This window comes from Coptis chinensis, unplaced genomic scaffold, assembly GCF_015680905.1.
Source record: "Coptis chinensis isolate HL-2020 unplaced genomic scaffold, ASM1568090v1 utg136_pilon_pilon, whole genome shotgun sequence".
Lineage (NCBI taxonomy): Eukaryota > Viridiplantae > Streptophyta > Magnoliopsida > Ranunculales > Ranunculaceae > Coptis > Coptis chinensis.
Window position 1 is genome coordinate 494,322 of NW_028238102.1, and position 12,036 is coordinate 506,357.

The 12,036-nt window shown below is 37.3% G+C and overlaps 2 protein-coding genes and 1 long non-coding RNA gene across 16 annotated transcripts in view; 2 read left to right on the forward strand and 1 right to left on the reverse strand.

Moving 5' to 3' along the window:
• Positions 1-1,556: 1,556 nt before the first annotated feature.
• LOC147474066 (uncharacterized) lies at positions 1,557-2,538 on the forward strand. Its single transcript, XR_015210146.1, has 3 exons — positions 1,557-1,695; positions 1,765-1,832; positions 1,924-2,538. It is a non-coding gene; the product is annotated as an uncharacterized LOC147474066 (long non-coding RNA).
• A 282-nt stretch (positions 2,539-2,820) lies between these two features.
• Positions 2,821-12,036, reverse strand: part of LOC147474067 (uncharacterized) — a 77,417-nt gene continuing 68,201 nt past the window's right edge. Inside the window, exons 1-10 of one of the 2 annotated variants that reach the window (XM_086586698.1) lie at positions 7,013-7,155; positions 6,825-6,929; positions 6,691-6,752; positions 6,514-6,597; positions 6,398-6,429; positions 6,214-6,295; positions 5,585-5,813; positions 5,114-5,341; positions 4,213-4,505; positions 2,821-3,457 (exon numbers count right to left, since the gene is read on the reverse strand). In XM_086586698.1, coding sequence (XP_086442824.1) covers positions 3,094-3,457; positions 4,213-4,505; positions 5,114-5,341; positions 5,585-5,813; positions 6,214-6,295; positions 6,398-6,429; positions 6,514-6,597; positions 6,691-6,752; positions 6,825-6,929; positions 7,013-7,036 — 1,503 coding nt within the window. In that variant the 5' untranslated portion in view covers positions 7,037-7,155 and the 3' untranslated portion in view covers positions 2,821-3,093. Of the gene's footprint in view, positions 3,458-4,212; positions 4,506-5,113; positions 5,342-5,584; positions 5,814-6,213; positions 6,296-6,397; positions 6,430-6,513; positions 6,598-6,690; positions 6,753-6,824; positions 6,930-7,012; positions 7,156-12,036 lie in introns of those variants that run through there. The other variant, XM_086586699.1, reaches the window with a different exon arrangement.
• LOC147474068 (vacuolar protein sorting-associated protein 2 homolog 2-like) overlaps positions 10,129-12,036 on the forward strand; it is a 45,087-nt gene continuing 43,179 nt past the window's right edge. For 10 of the 13 annotated variants that reach the window (XM_086586712.1, XM_086586711.1, XM_086586728.1 and 7 more), the window contains exons 1-2: positions 10,247-10,415; positions 10,588-10,940. The gene's annotated coding sequence lies outside the window, so the exon portion shown is untranslated. Of the gene's footprint in view, positions 10,416-10,587; positions 10,941-12,036 lie in introns of all 13 variants that reach the window. The other 3 variants (XM_086586713.1, XM_086586716.1, XM_086586720.1) reach the window with 3 other exon arrangements.

Genomic DNA, 12,036 nt, shown 5'->3' on the forward strand with positions numbered 1-12,036 from the left:
TATTGAGGATGATTATAGTAGATGGGCTACCGTTTAATTTTGTGGAGAGTCAAGGGTTTATAGACTTTTGTAATGTTACTTGTCCAGAGTTTGTTATCCCATGTCGTAAGACACTTGCTAGAAATTGTATTAGAATGTTTAAGGAAGAGAAAAAGAAGTTGAAGTGTGAGTTTAGAGGTCAGAGAATTTGTGTTGGTACGGATATTTGGACGTCTTTGCAAGATATTAAGTACTTATGTGTGACTGCACATTATGTTGATAATGAATGGAACTTGAAGAAAAAGATTGTGTGTAGTTCCGAATCGTAAGAGTGCCACGGTTGGGAGGATGGTGGAGAAGCGTTTGCTAGAGTGGGAAATTAATGGAGTTTTTACTGTAACGTGTGATAATGCAAGCTCAAATAACTTAGGAATTGAGTTTTTAAAGAAAAGGATGAAACATTGGGAAAAGGTAATCTTGGAGCATGAGTTTTTGCATGTTAGATGTTCGGCTCAGATCTTAAGTCTTATTGTTCGTGATGGATTGAAAACTTTTGATGAATCGATAGTTAAGGTGCGGAATGCGGTGAGATATGTGAGGTCTTCCCTGTCTAGGTGGGCTACTTGGAAAGAGTGTGTGAAGATGGAGAAAATTGATTGTGATATAAATGTGTGATTAGATGTACCGACTAAGTGGAACACCACATATAAGATGTTGGAGGCGGCAGAAAAGTTTGAAAGAGCATTTGAGAGACTAAAGGATGAAGATGGTGGATATATGCAATACTTTGATGAATCCATAGAGCACGGGGATGGTGATGAGGATGAGGGACGCACAAGTAATCCAAGCAAAAAGTCTTATAGTGGCCCTCCGGAAAAGAGTGATTGGGACAGAGTTAGAATGTTTGTTCAGTTTCTCCAAGATTATTTAGAATCAACAAACAACATGTTTGGGTCTAACTATGTCACTTCCGATATTTTGTTTCATGAGCTTATCACAGTGAGGAGTAGTTTGAAACAATTATGCGACTCCAAGGAAATCCATTTATGTGAAATGGGTTTGAGGATGGTGGAAAAGTTTGACCTGCATTGGAGCCTTGAAAATAAGATCAACCCATTATTGTTAGTTGCGGTTGTTCTCGATCCTAGGTTCAAGTTGGAATATGTGAGGTTTAGTTTGAGGGTTTATATGAAGCCTCGAAGATCAATTTGATTGTAAGGAAAGTGAAGACTACATTACAGCGTTTGCATGAGTGGTATGCTGGGAATAACTCAAGTATGGCACCACAGAATGAGAGCGAACAAATTGTCTCCGACGATGAGGTCAACGACTTTGCTACTGAATGGAGAAGGTATATCTAGAAGCAGCAAAGGTTGGGGAGTAAGTCAGAGGTTGAGAAGTATTTGACATATCCTCTTGAAGAAGAAAGTGGACGTAAAGTTTTTGAAATCTTGGGTTGGTGGAAGAATAATGCCACTGAGTATCCATTCCTCTCTCTCCTGGCGCGGGATATACTGGCCATTCCTGTGACTTCGGTTGCATCAGAGTCCGCTTTTAGCACAACAGGTCGTATACTTGATCCATTTCACAGTTCCTTGTGGCCTAACACGGTTGAAACCCTCATATGCATGCAAAATTGGCTCCGGTCTAATGCAAAGCCAATTGATCTTCAAGCTTCAATGAAAGAAATAGAACAATATGACGCAATGGATGCAGGTACACTTTTCAGCAGCTTTGTACTGATATCTTTTGTTTATAGCTTTAATTGGTTATTTATTTAATCAGAATTGTTCGAAGCAGCAACTTCATCGTTATTATTGCAGACTTGATTGAGAGTATGAGTCTCTTGTGTGGTAAGCGGAAATATTTCAAGTGCTTTAATGACCTATTTACATTGATTGGATTTTAGTTTGTTTTCTAACATGGATGATGGATATGTGACAGTTGTTAGGTGAAAAATTGGAAGTTTCCTATGGTAAAGTGCCCACCTTAAAGGAATTGAATGCAGAAGTGTGAAGAATATTGTGGCAGTTTTGGGGATCAAATGGACAGCTGAGGGGGTTGATGGCCAGCTCTGGTGTCTTTTGAGTACTATTGTTGGGTGTGTAATTTTGTCATACTAAAAACGTATGAGTGAAGTTAGTATGCTACTACTACTACTGCTTGAAAGAGCGGGTGTGGGGAACAGTATAACTTTGTATGAACTGCCGGTTTTCACTTCTATTGATTGCTCATTGATAGTGTTGCTTCTAGAGGTTTGTTATGTCCTGTTTGTTCCTGGTTTTTGAATTATGGCGTGGAAGTTTTTACTTCTATATGCTTTTAGCAAGGGTTTTGAACTGACAGGTTTTTCTATGTGAAATACTGAGATACCCCCAGTACTCAAAGAGTCCTTGCAGATTTTTGTTGGGGAGGTCAGAGGTGTATAATATATGTGTGGTTTACCACACTGTACATTTGTTGCGGAACGAAGTTTGTGTCTGTGTTGTATTGTTAGCTACATAGCTTGTTGCCGTCTTGCCAGAATCTGTGAGAAAGAAATGTCAAATCCGTTTTTCACGTGTTGAGCGTGTTAAAATAGAACAGCCTAACTTCGGTTATTCAAATAGTAAAATTTTCATGCCCAAAATGGAGCTGTTAGTTTAAAAAAGCCTAAATTGACTAGTTAAAAACTAATCAACAAGTAATATAAAGCATAGATGCCCCGAGCATGGCGTGTTGTGAACTTGTGCAGTCTTCGCATTAGTGAGCTCCTTGGTAACTGGCAAACCACTCGTGTTAACACCTCTGCAGTTCACTTTCATTAGTTTCATATAAACACAATTGTCAATATCTTGAAAGTTTTACAAGTAACAGATATCCTTGATATCACCATCAACATAACTACATAATCTCTAGCTGTTTCAAAAATCAGCGTTACAGTGTTACACCAGTACTTATCACCAATTTAGATATATATAAGTTAAAAGATTTCAAAGACATACATACACCCAAAGTTGGACACAGACAGAGATCTATAAATTGATTAAACTGAACTGACTGCTACAAATAATGACACTTGAAAAAAACTTATGGACTCGCACATTTTTTAAGTTCTTTTACAGACGTCAAATATCAAGGTTGATGAAACGAGTTTCCGTCATGCTCACGGTGGTCATCAACTGGCAGAGTTATCACAGGAATATCTAAGCTAGTACCTGTTGCCTCGGACATGATTTCCCTTACATCAGATATCCTTGAATCTGTTGCCTGAATATCACTCCACTCACCATCCCCTATGGACCGGGGATGAACCTGATCAACATCCAACTGAACTACACCATCCCTAGAAACTGGTATTGATCTCGAATCGCTGAGACATGCTTTATCCACATTCTCATCTGACAAGTCCACGTGCTTTGTCAATGGAAGCGAGTCAATAGTATCTGAACAGGACTCCATCCTCTCTTCAAGAACCTGCTTTGTATCACTTTGTTGTCTGTCAAAATGATGACACCTGTTAAGTTTTCATAATTTGGAAGAAACGAAAAATGGGCTTAAACCTTAAAGAGAACTCTTAAACAACAATGAACCACTCCAACAAAGATTCATCTGATTGCACACATTACACTACCTTTTTCTTAAGGATACGGATTAAATATTGGAAACATGAATGTGTGCTGCTTTACACTACTGATTCTTGTAGGGGTTTACAAGAAATGCTTGCTGCTTCAAAAATGACAAGAGATTTGAAGTCATTATGCATAGTGTGACCTTTGACACTAACAGAAACCAGCATGTCAAGCCTTTGGATGTGTTAATTAAAATTGGGTGGAATTAGAATAGCTATCATTTATAAGCAAAACTTGCATTTTCAGCCATGCTTTTACGTTGAGATTCATAAAACCATTCTTCGTATGAAATGCAGAATTGTGCTTAAGGTACAGTTATTCTGACATGGCCTAATGCTGAAAATCAAGACAACCATAGATCAACATGACAACCGCATATTATATTGAAAACGAAACATACTGATTCATCAAATTGAACAAAATATTGACTAATAAAACAAATAACTGAAATAAGATAAGTGAACTAATAAAAGATGGTATGGTGCAATATGGAAAATCAGAAACGTAATGCAAAACCAGGTTTGGAAGCGAGCGATTGATCATAGCTAGGAAACCATCAAAAACAGAAAACAGAACAAATTGTATGCAAATTGTCTGACAACAAGAGATCAGAATATAGAACCTTTTAACTTGTGCCTGCAATGCATTAACATATGCCAGAAGCTCTTCCCTGTCTTTCACAGAAGCTAACTCCTTCTCCATAGCCTCTTTTATCTTATATCCAGCATCTGCCTCTGCAACTTTGGCCCTCTCTTCAGCTCTAACAATTGCCCCCTCCAATATAACAACACGCTCTCTAGCTTTTGCAAGTTCAGAACGCCACAGATGTGCTTCACGAAGGGCAGAATCTCTTTGCTTGAGAAGATCCTCTCTCTCTCTACTTAAAATCAGAACCTTTTCCTCTGATGCTCTCAACTATAAAAAAACAAACAAACACAAAGTATAAGCAATTTTATAAAGAACCGAGTAAAACCATTACAAGGATTGGCACATAGAAGTGAGTTTGGAAACCAACACGGTTACAACGAGATGGGCACACGGACTCAGATACAAATTCTACTCAAGTGTGTCTATGTGTCAGACACCTTGAAGAGTGGCAGCAATCTCGGATAAAAGAAAATCCCCAAGGCTGGAGTTACTTTATAGCATTAAACGTAAAAAGAAAGTACGAGATCCAAATTCGGCATTCATCAGACTTACTTGCAAGCAAGTCTAACTACCAGTGGAAACAAGGACCAACAAGAAGAACATCTCACTCAATCCTCCTTTTACTTTAAACATAAGCACCAAATATAGGTTTGATTTCAGATAAAGAGGATGAAGCATAGGAGACCTCCAAAAGAAACAAGAAAGACCAGTGACCAGATTATCAGCATTACTTTCATCTTGTACCAAAACAGAGAGGAGATACTTAATCATCAGCCCTGGGACCCCATAATCAAATCTGGCATATAAATTCGTCTATGCATTTGGTTCCATGTTCTAACAACAACATATTGAAAATAAAACACAAAAATTGACACCTTAGATGCAGATGATTCAAATTGCTTCTTTGACTCGTTTGCTAGGCGCTCAAGTTCCACACAAACGATTCTTCTCTGTTCATCCATTGCATGGGCGGCAGATGCTGCTGCCTCAGCAGCATCAGCGGTATCAGAGAGCTTCTCAGCTATCTCCTTTATTGTTGAATCACGTGCACGGAGATCCCTAGCCAATTGTTGTAATTCCTCATCCTTCACTCTCATAGTCTCCTGCAGAATCAAAATTACAAGTTCACAACTGAAAGGGAGAAGTATAGAGAGTTTACTGGAACCGCTTTTCCTTCTAATTTTCTTTTTTTGCATCTATTTTCCAGTTTTGTCCAGTCATTTCAGAAATCTCAGATTGGATATGGTATCCACTGAAAGAGTTCTCCGTCTCGAGTCTCTGAGGATATTCAGGAACTGATTTCAATTAAAGAAGAAAAGAAAAGATGTATCCATCAATTAAAGTACCTTCATAATTGCCAAGTCATCCATTGGACTTTCAATTGTCCTATTGGTCACCATTCCTAGAGCAGTTCTCATAGATATCTTCATTGCTGCTTCAATTTCTTTAGTTGATTCCAGGGCCATCGAATTGGCAGCCGCAACCACTGCAGCAACAGTTCCCAGTTTTGCAGAACCATTTCCACTTAATGAATCTACAGCTTCTTTATGAGCCTTTAGCACTAATTGTGTTGCCCTGTTGGAGGTTTTGCAAACAGTAACAAATAAGAACATGCTTGTGAAATTGAAAAAGAAAAAAAGGGGTGGTGGTAAAAAGAGGGGAGGGGGTGTCCAGTAAAGTTGCAGTAACAAACAATTTAATCTGTGATCTGAAACGTATTGCGTTGTGTCATACATGCTTTGACAAAGTTCAAGCAATAAAATAAACATCATAAGTGAAATTATATACAATAAAATTGTAAATAGTTCCGTAGCTTGTGTGTTCCAAGTAACATATGTAGCAAAGATGCAGACAGGTGTATTCAACTCTAGTCACCAATACGAGTGCAAAGTGTCAGAGATGTATTCACCACCTAAAACAGACAATACAATATTTAGCGCAATACAACGCCAAGTAAAAAGAAAAGTAAGCTTACTGTAGCGTTGATACCCATGCTTTCGCAGCACCAGGAGTTTCTGCACATAAGAAATAATCCTTTTTCTGCGGGGTTCCAATATCTAGTAAGTTAGTTAAGAATACTTAGTAATACAACCAACTGTAAGCCACAAAAGAAAAATCCCTCTCTATATTGCCAATGAAATAATAATTCATGAGGATACAGAAACAGCAACCATCATACTTCGGCAGTCCACTGTAAAACGACCCGAGATACGAAATCACTTTAAAATTCATAAAAGCTGGTCCTTAAAACAAAATGACAGAATGCCAAACTTACTGGAAATTTACAGGAGATAAGCTGATTGTGCTATTTGCATCAAATGTAATGGTTCCCTTCACAATTGACTCATTTCTCCTCGTCCTAAGTAGACAAATTAACATGAATAAAAAAAAATGTAACACAATGTGAACATATCAATAGTTCTTCTTCAAAATTATTAATAAAGTAGCATACTTGTATTCCATTTTTCCAGTGGTTGGGTCCAAAATCACCCACCGCTCGTTCCATTTCCTTAGCTGTTCAAGGCGAGAGAATAATAAATAAATAACTTTAAAGAAAACAAATTGGTTCAATTGAGAATTTGTTACCGTTTCGGAGCGTTTTAGGAGTGGGCCCTGTAAGAAATTCCTTCCGGAATTTGACGATAGCTGTCGTTTGATCTTCTCCAAGCTATTCTCACCATCTCCACCTCTCTGCCCAATACCAAATTGATAATAAATTAACAAACTTTTTGAATATATGATTGCTTAATTGTAATTATTAATGTAAAACTTACTGGAGAAGATGCATTTGAGGCCATGGATAAAGAAAATTTGAAAAACGTGAGTAGTTTTGAGAGATTGATAAATTAGAGTCAATATTTCGCGGGAGTGAGAAGATGAAATTTTATGTGTCGAAATGTCAAACTGGAAGGTGGAGGAATTTGGTAGCGGGTTAAAATATTTTGACTGGTAGGAGGAGCACAATTCGAGTTGCATATATGCAACACCTTTCCTGAAAACAATGCACTTGATTTTAGAAAAGAAACAGGAAGAATGTCATGACAAAGAGCATTCCTAATGCAGGTAGATATGGTCCAAAACTTTTGGCCAATGCAGAGGTGAATATCAATGTGACTATTTTCCTAAGTCAAAACGAGGGTAAAACCTTCAACCGAGATAGTGGCTGAGTTGTGAACTTCAGACGGGATGTTGGATTCCGTCTCGTGTGTTTTTTTTTTTAAATAATTGGGTTTTTTTTTCGGACGACATAATGTTTAATTCCGTCTCGCGTTTTCGACTTTTTTTTTTCGTTTTTTTTTAAACTTCGGGCGGGGATGTTTCATTCCGGCCCAGTCTTTTTTTTTATTATTATTTTTACATTCAGACGGAATCCAACATCCGGTCCGAGATTATTTTTCACCTTTGCATTAGGCACCCTCACCTTACTTTTCACCAAAACGGTGGAAAGGAGGAAAAATACTACCTACGTGGAGGTGAATAATAGTGGCTTGCATTGGGAATGTTTTTGTTTTTTTTATAGGAAATTGGGAATGCTCATGTGTATGCTGTTTTGATAATTACCTCCCCTCCCACACACACACACACACACACACACACACACACACACACACACACATTTAAAGATCACTTTTGTGATACCCCTCACATTTGAAGATCATTTACGATACCCCCACATTTTCAACTTCCGTTAGTCAACAGTTAGCATTTAAAAAAAATAAAAAAAATCGACCTAATTAAATAGTAGAGATTACCAAAGTACCCCTCCACTAAACTGACCATTTAACTTCAAGATTTTTAAATCGAACACACAAGAACATGTATTTAATAATTTCACTTTAAATCAGTTGCAATTGTTGCAAATTTAATAGTATCACTATAAATAATTTGGCAATTGTTTTTAAATTTTGGTAGTATGGTCTTGAGAGGAGAACGATTAAAAAAATATATATATAAAAAAAATGAGGGCGACTGTGACGGTAGTGGCATAGATGGATCTAGGGGTATTTTGGTAACCTCCACTATTTAATTAGGTCGACTTTTATTTATTTATTTTTATTTTTGAGTGTTTTTTTTTTTTTTTTGACTTGGTCAGCTAACTGTTGACTAACGGAAGTTGGAAATGTAAAGGATATCGCAAATGATCTTCAAATGTGGGGGTATCACAAAAACGGTCTTTAAATATGGAGGGTAATTGGCCAATTTGGTGTAGTGGTATCGCTAATTCTCTCTTGAATGAACTATGACAATGTAAAAGTCATTATGAGTTACATGTTAGACCTATTTATGTGCATTACATATATATTTGAAAATTTTAGTTTGTTTTTCTATTGGTTAGATTGATCTAAAATAGAGTAATGGTGGGGGTTAAAACTTAAAACTTCAACGTTTATAAGATATTGGAGTATACCAAGGATTTATATAAGAGTTCGGCTACACAGTAACCAGTTACTGGGAACAAATCCCAGCAACCATTACAAGTTGCTGTTGGATTGTCTCGGTTACGGATCTCGGTACACACACAAATCTCGACGCACACACACGGATCTCGGATCTAAATCAACGGTGACGTGTAACGGTTGCTGGAAAGCCGAACTCTTTATATAAACTAACAAAGTGTTGTGAATATTGAAAAGCCTGACGTTAATAAACTTCTCAAAGTGAAGGTAGTGATTTCTCTTCTGAAGTCACAACAAATCCCTCGAAACAGAGCCGTCAATATTTAAGTAAAATCCACAAGCGTAAATCTGATTTGGAAAAGGCTTGCAAATTCTCAAATCTCAAGGTAGCGAGAAGAACAAAACCCATACCAGATTACCAATATATTAACTAGTATTACCCCCCACTAGATGAGCCAATTAGGATCCCCCCAGCAGATGGCCAATTAGGGTCTCCCCCCTAAACACACGGTCAACTTAGATTGACCGTTAAATTTCAAGTCAAGCAACTGAAAATTACACAAATGCCTTCATTATTTAAAAAAAAAATGTTCAATTTTAACTAGGTGGGGGCAAATGTGTCATTTTCAGTTATTTGACTTAAAAGTTAACAGTCAAACCAAGTTGACCATGTGTTTTGGGAGAGGAAGTGACCCTAATTTCCCATTTAGTGGGAGAAATCCTAATTGGCTCATCTAGTGAGGGGGGTAATACTGCTTAACCCTAAATTGAATTACCAATTGAATGCATTTTGTTATTAGATGTAAAAGTATACGGACAGTGGTTTTTGACTATGATCAATTGTTAATAAAACTCAAAACAACATTTCTTATCAATCTCCTGTATCCAGATTCCAGAATCCCAGATGTCCACATCTAAGGGCATCTCCAATGGGGGGTGTAAAATTACACCTCCACCTAGGCTCCACATAGGTGCCATTAGGATTTTACACCTCTAATTGTATAGTATTATATAGCTCATAAATATCCACACTCTATACTCTCCAATGGAAGAGTGTAAAAAAAATAGATTTTAAACTCGGACGTCACTCCAAGTGACGTCCCTCTTTAATTTAATCTGGGACGTCACTTGGAGTGACGTCCGAGTTAAAAAATAAAGCTTCAAACGTGTGTTGAAGTGACGTCCGAGTTTTTAAGTTAAACAGACGTTATTTTAAGTGACGTCCGGGCTTTTTATTAACTAATAGCGAGAGGGAGAATTCCCCACCCTCTCTATTAGTTAATACACTATTACCTACGGTTTAGCACCTCCATTGGAGAGAGTTTTTTGATATTTGGGGTGTAAAATTTCCACTCTATACAGTTTACACCCCCCATTGGAGATGCCCTAACTGATATACAATAATGTCAAATCTTTTACTAATTTAAAAATCCTGACTAGACCTACAGTGCCGCAATAGTGAATCTATAATAAAAAATGTGCGACTCTTGGTCACTTTTTTTTTACTTTTTTAACCCCGTATTTTTGTTCTAATTACCCGATTTTACTGGCTTCACCGCCTTGCTTTCCTGGACCCCCAACTTTGATCTATCTGTTTTTCCGCCTTTAACTCCTTCCGTTTGTTTTGATGGCGATAATAATACCAAATCAAACATTCTTAACCCCCCCTATTCTAATCTCGAGGAACCGAGGGAAATTTAAATTGACTTGGTTGCCGATACTTTCTTGCAATACAATATACTTCGAGTTTTTTGGATGGAAGACACAGAGTTACTTACAGGTATTAAAACTTCAAGTTTATCTTAATGTATAACTCTTTATTTGTCAAGAAAAAAGAGTCACACATTTGTTTATTTATTTATTTGATATTATTATTTTGTTTTATTGGTTTGCTGAGGTGATTGTGTATTTTTGTTTGCGTAATGTTTATTTATCTCTCCTGCCTCATTTAGTTTTTTGGGTAGCAACTCCCATTTGATTTTAAAATGGATGCCAATTCGATTGCCGGTCAAATAGCTAATACTCGGTTGGAGCGGCAGTGAGATCGTTATAGAGAACGTCCCCAGATGATGACTGAGAAACAGCCAGACATTCAAAAAGAACGTTGGCGTTCACAGTATTAGAGTTCACAGTATTAGAGAACGTAGACGAAAAATGAGTGACGAGCAAATTGCCGCTGAGTGAGAGCGTAGGGAGCTTCGTGCTAGATCACGTCGATCGACTCTAATTGGTGCTAAAATGTTGCTACGAAATGATGTAGATTCATTTGCAAAGCATGCGGGCTCGCTGATGTCTTATCATTCAGGTATATATATTTCAAACCTATGAGGTTGCCTGAATATTGTATTATTTTCTATGTCAATATTTTCAACTGTAGAGAAAAAAATTCCCATGGACTTTATTGAACCTCTTGGAACATTTCCACATACACTTAAGACTTCTAAGTTGATCTGATTACTCAATGAAGATAGAAATTCCATATTACTTCCAGCTCTACTTCCCAATCTATTAGAACCAAAGACGTATTCGGGTAAGAGTGTTGCGGGCTTCCTAAATCTTCGTGCCTTTGGTCCACTTAAGGGTGAGCTAGTCCCTTCTTTAGATGTTTTATGACCTCTGTTCTATTGAGTTTTTATCCTCTTGGGCCTGTTTATCTATCTAATAAGATAGTGTTTTTTTTTTTTCACTAAAAGACAAAACTATAATAAAGAACGGTCCAGATCTGTTTGACCAAGATCTAATGGTAGAGATGCGGGTTTCCAATGCAAGTAAAAGTATGAATAAAAGTATGAATCCTAGGCCTCTTGGCATACTTAATGACTTCCCAAGCAGCATCAATATCAGCTTTATTACATCTAGCAAGACCACAAATAATGAGAACATGCCCATCATCATCAATAGCATTACCGACTTCTTTGGCAATAATCTTATGACTTCAAGATCATCATTCGATGAAGCAGGAAATCCAAGCTTCAATTATATTAACCCCCGAAGTTTCGATTAACTTAATGAGCGGAGTAGGCGGCTTGAATTATTATTAGTGTTGTTTCTAGAAGAAGATTGAGAAGATGAAGAGTTGGAATTACTGCTCCTCTTGGTAGTCGATTTGAATGCCGACGCGTGGCCATTTCTATTTCTTATTACCTTTGAAGAAGAGAAGAAGAAAAAATTCAATTTTTTCGCGAGGAATTTGGCGGAGAAATCTATTCTCTGTCTTCATTTTTGAATGTTGAATAATTGGCGATGGGTGGGCGTGGACCTACCTCCTACGACGTCATCCTCATTTTCATTTCCTAAATATCTTTATTCATTATTAATTTCGCATGCAACATATGATTTGCTCACTTTTTTCACCGTACCAATCCCAAAGGGAGAACAAGATTTAATAATGTCGACCATTG